At 45.1% G+C, this 15,230-nt stretch overlaps 1 protein-coding gene across 5 annotated transcripts in view; it reads left to right on the forward strand.

The window, feature by feature from the left end:
* LOC116845424 (nuclear receptor coactivator 3) overlaps positions 1–15,230 on the forward strand; it is a 140,607-nt gene continuing 125,377 nt past the window's right edge. For 2 of the 5 annotated variants that reach the window (XM_032818091.1, XM_032818090.1), the window contains exons 1-2: positions 1–2,159; positions 10,457–11,724. In XM_032818091.1, the coding sequence (XP_032673982.1) occupies positions 11,696–11,724 (29 nt within the window). In that variant the 5' untranslated portion in view covers positions 1–2,159; positions 10,457–11,695. The remainder of the gene's footprint in view (positions 2,160–10,456; positions 11,725–15,230) is intronic. The other 3 variants (XM_032818085.1, XM_032818084.1, XM_032818088.1) reach the window with 3 other exon arrangements.

Below are 15,230 nucleotides of genomic sequence, written 5' to 3' on the forward strand. Positions count from 1 at the left end.
GCGCGACCACCTCCCGTCGTTCGCTTCACCGCGCCAGTCGTTGCACGACGGAGAGTCGTCAGTAGTTTCACGAGTGGTATCAACCGCGGGTGGTTTGCGCGTGCCAGTGTGCGGTGGTGGTCGCCGTGCGATTCGTGCCGTGTGGTCGCGCAGTACAGCCGTTCTCGCGCAGCGCACAACGAAACGCGGCCTGATCGTGATAACCGACGAGAGTTCGGTCGCGGTGTACGTTTATCGAGGGAGCTCTCGTGCGCTCTCCTTCGCCGCACGGGTATCGTGTTCGTGTCTCTCCGGCGGCCGCCACGGTTCGTCCACGCCCGTTCGCTACGTTTTGCGGCGCTTCGCGTCGCGCCAGCCGCGTTCTATTCGCTCGATCGCCGGCTGATCTCGAGTGACAATCGCGAGAAGCGATGTAACGTCGCGCTGTGACGTCACGCACGTCGGGTCGCTAATCGAGACGTACACAGACACGCGCGCGCGAACACAAATACGGACCTGAGCGGACAGCGCGCGCGCGCGCGCTCTCCGTCCGTCGTCGCCGTCGTCGCCGCTCGGTCCGTCGCTGTCTCCTTCTTCGTCTCTCTCTGTGGCGCGCTGCTTCGTGTGTACACTCGCCCGTATCATACGCAATACGCGACAAGAGTGAGTGAGTGAGAGAGAGAGGGAGTAAGAATTCGCGCACTCGCTCGCAGTGCGGCAAAGATAAAGAGAGACGGAAGAGGGATAGAAACGTTGGTAAGATTGTGAGAAACGAGGGACAAAGAGCGTTGAGCGATAGATAAGAGGAGTGAGCGAGAGAGGACGAGACAGAGGAGAGAAAGACACACGCATACATATATGCGCTCTCGCCGCGAGCGCGGAGTCGTCGGGGGAAAGGGCGAGGAGGAGGAGGAAGGGGGGTCGGGAGACGAGGCGCGCGGCGGGACGTTCCGCCGCGACGTACTTGCGTGTGTCCAGCGTTCGCAAGGAGGTTCGCGCCGCGGCTGCCGAGGAGGATGAGAAGAGCGGCGAGGCCGCCGGCCGCGAGACACTCCGCGACGAGATAGACCCTTCTGGAAGGCTCGCGCGAGCGGCGCGGCGCCTCGTTGCGGTCGTCGTCGCCGTCGTGCCGTCGTTGTGCTCGTCGTCGCGTCGCCGTCGTCGTCGTCGTCGTCGTCGTCGTTGTTGTTTGTTGTGTCGCGCAGCGACGGTGCGCTGCTGGCACACGCGTTTTCGACACACGTGCGAAGCGGCATAAAGGAGATAAGAGGCGAGACGAGGAGCGGTGTCTGCGTCCCGTGGCGCCCCACTGTGTTTTTCTGCGGAAAGAGCGACGATAGAAGAGGAGGAGCAGGAGGAAAGGAGTAAAGAGGTGGAGGAGGAGAAACAGCAGCGGCATCAGCAGCAGACGTATCGCCGCGTTTCTCGAATATCTCTTTCCACGAGGCGAACCCTCGCAGCTGGGAACCCGCTCTGAACAAATGCGCGCGTCGTTTCCGCCGCGCGTTCGTCCCTGAAGAACGTTCTTCGCGACAGCGAACGCCGAGACACGCTGCAACGGACTGTATCCGCGGCGCGAGGAGGAAAGAGAAAGAAAGACAGACGAGTAACCTCGACCTCAAACTCTCTTGACGGCAGCGCAAGAAGCGAGGATGGAATCCTCGCCGTCGTCGAGCAGTCGCGGATAAGTCGGTCGAATATCGTGTGCGCGCGTGTTGTGTGCTGTCTACGAGTGCGCTACTACAGCGTTGTCAACGTTGTCGTTTTCGTGGTCGCAGAGTGCGCGAATAATAATCCGCGCGTTATAATGCACGGCGGCGCGCCGGATCCCGCGCAGCGTCGCAAGAAAGCAGCAGCGGCCGGGTTTCTACGTTCCGTTTTTATTCGCTCGTCGGACGGTCCGCTGCTCTGAGAGTCAAGTTCGTCGCGCTTCGCTGTGCGCGCCGCCGCCGCCGCGTCCGTGGCGCGCTCTCGCGCGTTCACCATCGCGCTTTCGATTGTGCGTCCGTCGCCGCACCGCACCACGCCGCACGGGCTTTCTATCTATCTACCTGCCTGCCTGCCAACCAGCCAGCGAGCCAGCCTGCCTGCCAACTCGCCTACTCCGCGTGTGACACGAGGGAGAGACAGAGGAAAGGAGAGGGACTGTTCGTGCACGCGTCGAAGACGCATCGGTAAAGGTACGTGTGATTTGTGAGTGGTTTTGTGTTCTTTTGGTGATCCCACTTAGGTGATACGGCGCTGTGTTTAGGAGTCGCACGGTTCGGTGAATCTGTTCCTCTCGACGACAACGACAGTTCCTCGCGCATTCGTTGCCCCCCCCTCCCCCTCTTTCGTTTTCCTTCTCTAACCATGCTGTTCGAACCGAGAGCGTGTTTTGTTTGTAGCGCGGCGAGTGTGAAAGAGCGCGGTTGAAAGGAAAAGATTCACCCGTGGTCTCGCGTTGAATGGATAACGGGTGACATCAAAGTAACTGTTTCGAGCATACTGCGTGTTATGCGACGCGCCGAAGAAATCGCGTGTTTGATCGTGTCTCCTTTTTTAACGCACGCGATATGTCTCGCACCTTTAACCTTTTTCTCGACTCACCTGCGACGTAATCCCGACACCTCGTAACAGCGATCTCAAGCATTTTCCGCTTAAGGACGAATCGTTCTATTTGTTCGCATGCATGCGTTCGTTACCTCGGGGTGTAACCGCAATAGCCGATGATTTATTACACTATAGTCGCGGCTGATATATTCCGAGAGGAACAAACATCACACTGTCGCTATCTCTCTTCCCTTCTCCTACGTTCGCCCGTCCGTTTCCTCACGTTTGGACCCCGGGGCCGATAATGGAGGATAAAAATTGGACAATGGCAACGCGGTGGCATATTCTGCGAATCCGCGGTCCGCCTAATTTCGCGCGGATTCTCCCATCTCTGCGCTAAACTTTTTCTCCGTCTAATGAGCTCGGAAGGGCGTGCGCGGTTATCCCTAAGGGCATGTCACGCGATCGTGCTCGGTCCTAGTCTATTCGAGGAAGGCGAGTTACAATGTAACTCGCGTTGTATGCGGTTTCGCAAAATATAGGCTCCGCCGTCCGATATTCTGACGAGTGTGTTTCGACGACTGTTCATATACAGTGTGTTTGAGAACTATCGTGCTTATACGCAAAACTATCCATTGTTTCCCTTTCTCTTTTTTTCCACGGGAGCGCCACGAAAAACGTCGTTTTTTTCCGCGGGCCCTCGTGGTTGGTAGAATTGGCTCTATTTTCGAGAATTCTAAGGGAATATTAATGTCCGTGCCTCTCTGTCCGCTTGTGTGGTATTTCATTACTAAAGGTGTTAAGGCAAAATAATAATAATACGTAATAATAGCGAAAGAGAATACATTTATCTCGAAATAATATTTGAATAAATTGCGGAAATTGGGATTGTTTGAAGGTATTTACGTATAAGATGTTTACGTATTTGTATTTTTGACATTATGTTAGAGGAACGAAGCGAAAGAAAGATGACAGGCGATTGCTTTGACTTTATGGCGTCGATACAATTACAACTTTATTCGCAACTTTACTCGCAACTTTAATACTCCCTGTGCGTAACGAACCGATAAAGTTGAGGCTATTTTCCGAAGCTTTTGAAATTACGTGGCGCAAGGATAACGGAGCTATTTATTATAAATGGTCTCGCACTTTAAATGGTGATCTCGCAATGCTGACGTGTCGTAAACGTTACGACCTAGGTCGACACGAGTACGCGCGCGCATGTTCTTCATCCTCTCCCTCTCGGAATCTCATTTCTTACCGGTCTTTTCAATAATTGGAAACGATTTTATAGGACGTTATGTCAATTTCGCGCCACTATAAAAATAACGTTCATGAGAAAGTACTCCCGTCACCGTCGAGAGTCTCTGGCGGTCTCACGTGAAAAAGACTATCGCCGAATCGATCCGCGTGACTTACTTGTTTCAATCTCTACTCAACCGTATTCAGTCCCGCGGAGGCCTCACTGTCGATAGATTGACAGTTGGAAAAACATTTTCGACCAGTCATATTCGTTTATATAGCTACACGTTTTCTCATCTTATATTAATTAATCTAAGAAACGTTCCCGCTTTATGAATTGATTAACAGTCATGAGAAATGCATAGCTAGATGCAGATGCGACTTGTCGAAAATTTTTAGTGACTCGATCTATCGATAGTGTGCTGAGCTTAGGTTAGATATCGATCCGCGGCATTGAGTGTCTAGAGTGCGTTGTTGTATAAACGCGACAATGTTCACGCCGCGGCGCTAATAGTTGGCGTACATCACCAATTGCACGGCCATCTTCGATTTTGATCTTTCCGCGCGGAGCAGCCGCCATTGACACATCGATCGACATCGCTCCGTATTTTGCGCGTCTTTTGTCCGTCGAAAGTAAGTCCCATGCGGAAATAAGTGTCGGGAGTACCGAGAATAGCGATGTGCGATATCGTGAGTACGTTATTTGGGAGTAATCTCGTCATTTTTCGACATACGCAACCAGTACTTGTCGCGATGTATTGCGTCTCTCTTACACTTGTAAGTACCATCGACTCACTACTGCAATTAGCAGTAGAATTGGATGATCTTATTAATCGGCAATTAGAAGCTCGGCGATAATCATAATACGAAGAAAGAAAATTCGACGCCAGAGATACACGCGAATTTTGAGCGGTGATCTCGTGAAAAGTGAAATTCGCGCTTGTGTGACGCCGGTACTTGCTCTCGCGCCGACGCATCTTGCTTCTAAGGCCTGGAACACAATACGCCGTATAGGTCTGAACACAAAGATTGTCGCAATGGTTTCCGACAGTGTCGTAGACGTAAGTCGGTGTCGGAAGTCAATGCACAAGGATTGACGTAGACGTATGCTATATCAAATATGTTTAGAAAAGTTGGACGATTGATGCAGCATACGTCCACGTCGATCCTTGTGCGTTGACTTCCGACACCGACTTAAGGCAAAATCACACTAGCAATTGACGATTGACGATTAAAAATTAGATTTTTACGAATCAACGAGCTTCAACCTTGGTTTGCTTTGTTCCTATTGGTCAAGTTCCAATCTTCGATCGTCAATCATCAATCGTCAATCGCTAATGTGATTTGGCCTTTATGTCTACGACACTGTCGGAAATGATTGCGACAATCTTTGTGCTTAAAGCACCCTATGTCGGAGTTGGATGTCGGATGTTGGATGACGCAGCCGCGATGGTCCAATGAGAACTCATTTTCGAAAAAATTAATTCTCATTGGACCATTCCGACTGCGTTCCGACCTCCGACTCTGGCAAACGACATATTGTAGAATCGGCCTAAAGGTGAATGATCGCAAGTAGGCGGAGCTATGCTTATTGAGTCGAGAGTGGGGGGGAGGACTGGAGGGGATAGCGAGTCGTGTCACTGTATACCGTCGTGCACTGCGTTAAAGTGACTTTTCGGAAACAGTAGTTGCATTCTCCGCATACCATTCATGCGTCGCGTTAAAGTCTTGAGAGGTAATCTTCTCTTACTCGAGAGAAATACTTCTGCTGTGAGAGAGAACTAGAGTACAGGTGTGAGCGAAATAAATCGTTTTCTTATTCCAATTTACGTCAATTTACTCCGCGTGTTGTAGACGAGCTTTTAGGCCGGGAGCACACAGAAAAACGTGAGGAGTAAAATTTTAACAATAAGTAAATTGACCATCACAGTTGATTATTTTCCTTACAATTCGCGAATAATTAATTGTGAATAGCCGACTTTTCTTACTGCTCAAGTTCTTACTGTTTATAATTTTCTGTGCTATTCGCATCCGTATTGATCGACAACGCAAATCGCAAATTGTTAATAACTTCACCTGTAAACGTCGTAGCGACTGGAAACAAGAATCATTGCGAAGAGAAAATTATCGCGCTTTCGGTGGACGAGAAATCGTTCTTCTGGAATAGGAATAAAATAGCGTAATTATGTAAGTACAAAAGGCATCAGTTTCTGTATCTGTCAAAAAGTGAATATTAATTATCGGTTTAAGTTAAAAATCAATAAGAAAACTTTATTTGAATTTTTAATGCAAAACGTCATACTTTTATGTTTTTGACGTAAAGTGCAATTTAAAGGAAATCGAAATGATAATGATAGGAACTCTCTATGTAGCAGCGGATATTTTTGCCATAGCATTGAAGTTCAAATAATAAATTAAACTGCGACAGCAATGACATTAGCTGTCCCTGTTCAGCTACCAGAGCTATATTTTAACTCATACAGTATGTAGCTCTTTTCTCTGTATTTTCGGCAAGTTCATGAAACGTCTAAACGTTAAAATCGAAAATCTCTCTCTCTCTCTCTCTCTCTCTCTCTCTCTATATATATATATATATATATATATATATATATATATATATATATAATTATGATCTTACGCATTTGGAAATACGTACTACATCGCTGTCGTGTTCCGATATCCAATATCCTGGCTTTCGGTTGTTGTATCGTGGCACAACTCATGTCATAACTCGTGTCATTGACACTATAGTATCGACACTGACATTGACACTCGCATAGATATAATATAGTTCGATCTGAGAAACGTGTGTTAATTAAATGCACGCAATGCCTCGAGAGTTGTATTAAATATTTCGAGAGTCGGCAGAAATGAGAACCAACGCATTGAGATATTTCACGTCGTGGTATGTTCGTCGCTTGTCAACTCGGAAAACGTAACGATACGGTTATAAAAAAGCACGCGACGTGCGACAATATCAAAACAATGGGTGAGAAGCGTCATCAATCGTCAAGCGTCGTCGCCTGTCACAAAGTCAGGAGATGAGAACAATCAACACTCTAAAAACATTGGGGATCTTCAAGGCGGTCAAATTTATCTTCGTGCTCGCGTACTTTTTCGAGTGTTTTCAGTATCATTAGTTATTATTCCCGTCAGGTGTTGGAGTATTCCATTGGTTCTCGATATAATTAACCGGGTTCTCGTCGGCATCGCGCTAATTAACAACGTGTTTCTGTAATCGAACTGTATCTCTACGCGAGTGTCAGTGTCGCGAATGAGTATCCGGAACGATGGAACAGTCGCAGTCCGGATGCTGAATCTGGAAGCCAGGACGGAGAGCACAGGATGTTGGGACGCGAGTAGAGATACATCATGTGTATTTCCAGGCATGTAAATTCACTTATAGAAGGTTTTTCCGGTCGTAATTGACGTTTGACGATTTTACCGAGAATAAAGAGATACTCGAGTCGAAACTTAAGTCAGTATTCTTAATCGGACATTATTTGACGTATTGTTAACTTGACAGTTAATATAAACTGACAGTTTGAATTTAATGAATATCTGTTTATTTCATTCTTATTCATCAGCTTACTTCATACAATGAGAGATATTGTTCCAAACAGCTGAATAACAATCTACAGATACGAATCTATCATTCGTTGTAAAGATCGTTAGTAATTCGCGAATTGTTAATATAGAAAAAGCGATGGCAAATAATGGATTGTAGTGTTGTATTTCGAGATTTTTTATTAACCTCTTAGGCAGAAACTTTCCACGGAGCTGTATCTCTGTACGACAAAGTTCAATGCGGACTGTGCATAAGCAATGCAACAATGCTATTTGTGCCTGATAATGCTTTTCACTACGCAGGTACATTAGAATACAGTATTAGATGAATAAATTATAATTTATTAGAAATAAGAATGAGCCACTATAGTGGCGTACCGTTCAGAAAGATGATATACGCGAAAGCCACTATAGTGGCGTACCTAAAAGGTTAATCTTTCAAGTTAGACAGAATTTGCGGTGTTAACGTAGAAGCATAATTTCGACTCTCGGGCGCGCAAGGTCGTGTTTTCTACACGTGACGCAAGCGTGAGGAGGCGAGCGTTGCGCTTGTTTTGGAGATAATCTGAAAATCGATGATTGACGCAGCGCTCCTTTATGCACACAACGCACTCGCGCGATGTCCGAATTAATTACGATCGCGTTTACAGCGTGCCGTTTGACGCGTAATTCGACGTTGGCGAGACGTTCAAGTACGCGCGAAGCCGAAAAACACGGGCCAATCGGGCCACGCGACCTCTAAATTCACGCTGTGTGACCGTGCGTTCGCTGCGCGTGATTCGGATTTGCGAGACTCGATTCGCAATCACGACCGCCGTCGTAGTCGTGGCTTGCAATCGCGGCACGAATGACTCACCTAAATATCACGGGAAGAGTTGCTCGGGAAAAGTGTTTTTTACGCGTCGGCACTTTCAGAAGAATGTTTACGATTTCATGCCTTAAGTACACTTCATAATATCAGATAAATTTTTTAAAGAAACCTTAAATATGTATTTTATATATATCTATAATAGTTTTATTGTTTTTAGTTATGTTTTTAGTTATATTAATTCTTTAAATCTTACATCTTATAGTTTTAGACTTATTTTTAAGAGGAATCTTTAGTCAGTGCATGTCGGCGAACGCTTAATTTCAATTTTAACGACGCGAAAAAACTTGGACTGGTCTTTGTATCATCTCGCGTCTCAAGAAGCAGAGAATACGAGTGGGTTGGCGCAACATGTGCGTCGTCATATTTTTGTCGAAACGGTGAAATTTTCTTGGATCGATTTCTGATCGTATTCTATTCTCGCAACATATGTAATTCTCGCGACGTTAGTTTGCGGAAGAGGCCGCTTGAATCGCGAATTTCATCGTTAGAGAAAAAGAAGACGGCTGACACGTGTCACCCACGCGCCTGCTCCGAGGTTAATTTATTGACGATCCAATTTGAGCTCAGTAACAAGCTCCATGACGAATTAAAGAATTCCGAGACGTCGCAGCCATCCGACATTGCACGTGTTGGCGATTGAATTTCGAATTCACCAAAAATCGAGTTTGCGCAAATTTAAATGCGAATGAGGTCTCGTGAAAATAAATTCTTCGTTCCTGTTTGCTCGCCTGTAGTCCGGTAGTTATCGCTGACAGCTGTAGTTAACGAAAGATCGACTTCGAATTGACCGTAGAGTCCGTCATTGAAATTCAGATCGCGTTTGGAACACCCCGTATAGATTCGATAAATCGCGGCGTGGATTCGCGACGGGCGCGAAATGTCGTCGTCGTCGTCGGCCGACGATATCGATCTCGAGGTTTTCCTAAACGCGCCCACAGTCTACATATGTTTCGGAAGCAGAATGGGCCGTGTGGACATGCGCGGCATGCACGGGCTATTGTATTAATGGCAGCCTCGTCAAGCGCGACGCCATGTGATGCGCGAGGTTACACCGTAGAAGCTACGTAGAGACGACAGTTGTTATGTTGCGAGGAGGCGATTTCGAAAGCTGCCATTAGTTGCGGATGCGTTTAACCTTCTCGCTTGCTTTGCGCCGAAAAGAGGGAAAAAACGCACGCGCGCTCGTAGCTTTGCGAAAGGTGCGATTTCGTTCCACATTAGTGTTCAATAATGACAAATGGCGTTCACGATTTCCGTAAATTTTCGCAAAGAAAGAAACATCGATTGTTAATAATGCACCCGCAACATTAAAGAGACCAAATTCTCTCTATTTCTCTTTGGAAATGCGCGTAACAATGATATGAAAACGCTTTGGAATTATTAATGATGCAGCACTCCTCCGAGTGATGATTCTTCCGCGAACCGAACTATGTTTCTGGCACAGTGTGCATGAAATAATCGCGAGTGGTGTTATCTCGTAAGACACGACGACAATGGCAACATTGTTCCGACAGTAGCGCGAAGATTACGTTCGTTCCCCTTTTTTTCACGGACGTGGTCGCTGCGGGAGAAAGTAATAAGTAATACTCGTACGAGAGATGACGTACTCAAACGTTACGGAATTTATTTCTCGTTATGATTTCTTTACCGCTGGTGACTTAATGCGAAATACGACACGATGTATCCGACTGAAATAACAATAATAGTATGATCCGAGCGCAATAATAATACTAATAACGATAATAACGGACGTTAACAATAGTCGAGTCGAGCAACAGATACAAATGTCAATGTCGGTAATGACAGTTATTTGTAAAGCCTGCGCTTTATACGCAAGACGTCAGAATCCTGCGCGCGGTTCTGTTACCTTTTTTTTTCTATCGCATTTACGGAAGCGTCAGTGACCATTTGTTCACTAATGATTCGATTACCTCACGCGTACGAGTGCGGATCACTAGAAACGACGCGCGCGTTACGAACTCGTCACCGTATGCAAACGCCTCCTCGAACGTAATACGTTCAACGTAACCGCGGCGCAATTCTTTTTACTCGTCCCACTCGTTAACGCGTTACGTATCGCGTTTTACAACGCAATACCCTTTCCCCCCGTCCTTCCCACCTTGCTGCATGCCTCCGTGCCTTCTCTCTCTCTCTCTCTCTCTCTCTCTCTCTCCTTCCCTCCCTCCCTCCCTCCCTTCTGCCCTCCTTCCTACCACGCTCGATGATCGTCACTCTCACGTTCACGTTCACCGTTATCGTTTCCAGGATCGACCCGCTTATCGTGATCGCGACCTACCCAACGCAAAACCGTTGAACTTCGCGGGCGCGAGAAAGTTCAGCGAGGATCGGCAGGACCTTCGACGGCAGGAAGTGCGGGATACTTCGCTGATTAGCGAGTGAGTTTCAAGGAGTTTTTGGAAGAGCTCTTGCTGCCAGGGCTAAACCACGAAGAGAATTTCGCGACCTCTTCTCCAGGAAATCGAATAAAGCCCGAGGAAAGGGGGGAAAAATCAAAGGGAGAGTTTCGAGGAAGAGACACTCCCATCGCCTCGTGCTGCAGGCTCATCTAGACCTGGACGAGGACACAGGAGGAGAAGAAGAAGACGAAGAAGAAGAAGAGCGTCCCGCGCCGATAGAGAGATCACACCGATCGTCGATCACGCTATCGCCCGTTCGTACTCGAACCGAGAAACCGGCGGAAGCCGACGGCGCTCGAAATTCTGTCGTGATCGGGCCGATTCGTGCGAGGCTCCGCTGCTGCACCTGCCGAGCGTGCGCATCCTTCGCAGAAGGAAGGAGAAGAGAAAAGGCGACAGAGAGAGGGGGCAAAGAGGGAAGAAGAAGAGGCAGGAGGAGCGAGCGAACGCGTGCTGCGCCGTCCGCTCGACAGCAACAACGGCCACCGGCTGTATCGAATGTCGACCAGCGTCAAGGCGGCTGAAAATCGACGGAAGAAGGATGCAGCAGCCTCCCTCGATCCGCGTGTCTTCGTCGAGCGTCGGCTAATCGACGATTGATTGGTTCGCGAAGACGATACCGTCGGAAATTCTCGCCGGCCAGAACGGTCCTTCGGAACGCCTAGGAGACTTTCGGGGGCGGTGCACGTGTCCGCTGCCTTTGTGTCCCTTTCGGGATCACACTGGGAAGAAGAAAGGCGGACTACAATTTTGTCGTTACTGTTTATTGTTAGCTTTCTTTCCGCCTCTTTCCTTTTTCGTTTCTTTCGACCGCGACGAAACGCGCGCGTCGTCGCTCGCTCGCGTGTGTGTTAATTTTCTGTGATACTTGTGCGTCGATTGTTGTCGCGCGATTGGTGATTCGCGACCTTGCTGTGTTGCCCAGTAAAGTGATCGACGTGTGGTAGTGAGGAGAAGTTGTTGGCGCGACGCGCGAGGAGAGAAGAAAGGAGAGCCCATCCTCTCGTGTACGCGTGACTCTCAATTCATTACCACGGATCTTCCTCGGCAATTCGACGCCGCGCCCACCCTCGATGAGAGGAGGCACATGTCCATTGCTGCCGCTGAAAATGCAGGGTGAGTGTTGAATCCATTTGTCCTGGTCATTGATTATAGCGTGTATTGAGTCTCCGCGGTGTCCATTCGAATTCAATCGGTCACTCTGAAAACGACGTAAACATGTCTTGAGAAATGAAAAAACGTCAACGGCATCTTTTGTAGCAACGTAGATTTAGTCCGATAACAATGGAAGTTGTGGAATGCCTGATTGACAGCTAATGTAGATCTCAGAAATGACTCTAAAGTAATATTTTAATTGTTTCTTTTCATTTATCCATATTATACGTATATCTCTTAATTTCAGTTTTTAAAATTTATTTTATTAAAACAAAAATTTTTTTTAAAGTCATACGGAATGTCTGGCAACTCGCGTTTTAGTTGTAGTATGCAGGTAAAATATATCAACCTGAGCAAACAACCACGTAAAATTTTGAAATATTAATGAAAAAAGATTAATGAACTAGATTGGCAATTCACGCATATGTTTCGAATAAATTCATATTTATAATAACTTGGATAAATCTACAATCTAAATTAAGAATATAATCTTGGATATAATGTAATCTTCACGACGCAATCATATAGAATGGCTAATATCTCGCGATCTTACACGATCAAGTTTTCAAATTGACCGATGCAAATGTGGCATTTATTTGTGCACGCTACTAATGATGACTCAATATAGAACCAACGTCTATTACATGTCATGAGTATGGACTAATCTTTGAAAGAATAAATATACTGTCCTTGCGAAAGAAGAGAATGATATTTGATCTCTTTTTTTAAATGTATCTTTAATAATAATGTCCAATATTCAGATATGTTAAGCAGAATACAACTTAATGTTATATTCTGTAAATAGACGTAGGATATAAATAGATCATTTATTACATTACTGAACTGAGAAATAGATGCATGTTGGCGAATACATTTTCAGACTACATAGATTTCTCTTATGGTACCTTATCTAGTTTCAAACATTTATTAATACGTGCGATTGAATAACTACTGAGTCTCATTTTTGTATTTACTTATTTATTATTTTCTTTACATGTACACATATCAATCCATATATTTTTATATTTAACTATTTATTTTATCAATTATTTATTTTACGTCTTTTTCTAATCTCTATATTTAATGTATAAGTAAAAGTTCTATGTGTTCTGTTTGTTTAAAAATGTTGAAAGAACTTAGTTTTCATATGTAATTTGGAGATGCTATTTGCACACGCATACCCATAAAGATTTGTGCACATATACTATATCTCCTTTAATGAAAAAAATATGCCACTTAGGATTTTTTTACATATATCACGTTACATATTTCAAGTTCCGACGTTCAGAAAACGACGTATTTGCCGCCGCTCGAGGGTGGTTTAAGATGGAATTTTTGGAATGGGGCTATTGATATATTTTCTCTTGTTCGGCGAAATACTAAGCGACACAAATCAAAATAAGAATCGACGGTCTCGCGTTTTACATGTCCTCCTTAGAAGTGTTTGTCGTTCGGTCGTTGCAATTATCGAGATGTTTTTAATTATTCGGACCGACACTCTGACCGGGCCAGTAACGGGCTGATATAGGTGAAATTACGTCAGAGATGCCGACAGTGACGTCACGCTTATATCGTTTCTCGATTTTGAGAATCACGGCGCATGCGGGGTTACGGCTCAATCGTTGCGCTTGACTGTAGGTCGATTCAAGCGAGAATTGGGGTAACATTTATTATAAACCGAGAGAATGGCTGGGCAACGGAACGTGTTATTTATACTCTAATTAAAAATTTTAGGATTATTTTTCGCTTCGATATTGCCCGAAATGTTTCACTTACATTTATTTAGACAAAGTTTGAACGATTGAATTGTTGGCGATTAATAATTGTTGGCTATTTATGAGGACTTCATGATTAGTAATAGTACTGTTCAGTAATGTAATAAATTAATAATTTAATAAATTTAATAAACTGTAGGTACACACACTGAGAAAAAAAGCAATTTATCTATTAAACAAATTACATATTAGTACAACAATAAAATGCGTTGATAGTTGTTGATCAAATCGCAACCATAGAATCAATTGATAATTCTCATCATAGCAACTATACTAAACGTTTGCTTGAGTAAATTTTGTCCTTTCGAGCGAAGTCTCATTAACCACCTTTTTTCTCAGTATAAACTTAAATTTTTGTTGAATTTAGTTTGGGTGTTAAAAATGAAACGTTAAATCGCAAAAAAGGTAGGAATAATAAATAGAAAGATTAAATAAGAGTGAGGAAAGTTCAGTGGGCGATAAAATGGATCAAGAATTATTTTATACGTTTTTAGGTTATATTTTAATGTTTATATTAATGTGATTGATTCATATTTAATGCATAAGAAAAAGGGGATAAAAGATGCAAAGGGAGGTGTGTGAAAATTATTGAAGGAAGTCATTCTAAGCCGTAAGGCAAGGATTATATTTGAAATAATAATAATGATACTATTCTTGACAAATGCAGGTAATGTATTTTTTGCTAAAAGCGACATACATATAATTGTCGTTAGTTCTCTTAAAATATACAGACAAACATACAGACTTATCTCAAATTTGACGAAATTATAAACTAGCTAATTGACACGGCGAGATTTCAAAAATAATATTTAAACCATAAAAGACCTGAGAAATCTTCATCGCTTAATCCTTTCGCGGGATATATGTTTTTCCACCATTAATTATAATTTTATTCAATTGAATAAATAGCTTTTTTGGCATTTAAAACATATCAGCTCTACTTATTATCGTTGGGACATGCTCTTCCAAAAACTCCAATGGGACATCAGTGTCCCGGTTTTGTTCCTTTGGCATCAAACATAAAACTTTTATTGCTTGTTACATTAACATATTCAAGTGAAAACAAAAAGAAAATTGCATTTTTAAAAAACAAAATTGGCAGCGAAAGAGTTGAAGCCAAGCAGAATTACTACTCACCGTCTACTCTCACGAGATATTTAGCCTCGAGCCTCGCAAAAATTACAACCGCGGTATAGCCACGGTCAAAACTTATCCCCACAACTCCGCAAATTTCATCGACAAGTTGATCGTCGCGAATGCTCCCAGGACACTCTATACACCTGGCTAACGTGAGCAGTATCCTAGGGTATCGATACCTCGCTTCCGATACTTTCACTTTCGACATCATCCAGGTATACAGGGTGTCGCGCCTCGACAACGCGTCGACCTGGGCGAACGGTCGGTGTGTCGCGGTTCCACATGCGCCAGTGCATGCGTGCGTACGTGCGTATGGCAGTGCGTGCGCGCGGTGCAAGAGCCCAATATGGCGCGAGGAACGATCGAAGAAAGGAATTGCACTTGACTGGCCGTTATATTTAGGTTTAAGGAGAGTAGGCGTCCTTTGAAAGCGAGAGAGACGGAGAGAGAACGCGCGCGGCCCCGCACAAGTCGACTGCTCCTTTTTCGAGGCACCTTTCGCATCCTCCTCGCTCGGCGTTCCGCAGTTTCCGCCGAACCCTCCCCCCCCCCCCC

This window comes from Odontomachus brunneus, unplaced genomic scaffold (assembly GCF_010583005.1).
Source record: "Odontomachus brunneus isolate Ranch 3 - 2012 unplaced genomic scaffold, Obru_v1 Obru_scaffold_052, whole genome shotgun sequence".
NCBI lineage: Eukaryota > Metazoa > Arthropoda > Insecta > Hymenoptera > Formicidae > Odontomachus > Odontomachus brunneus.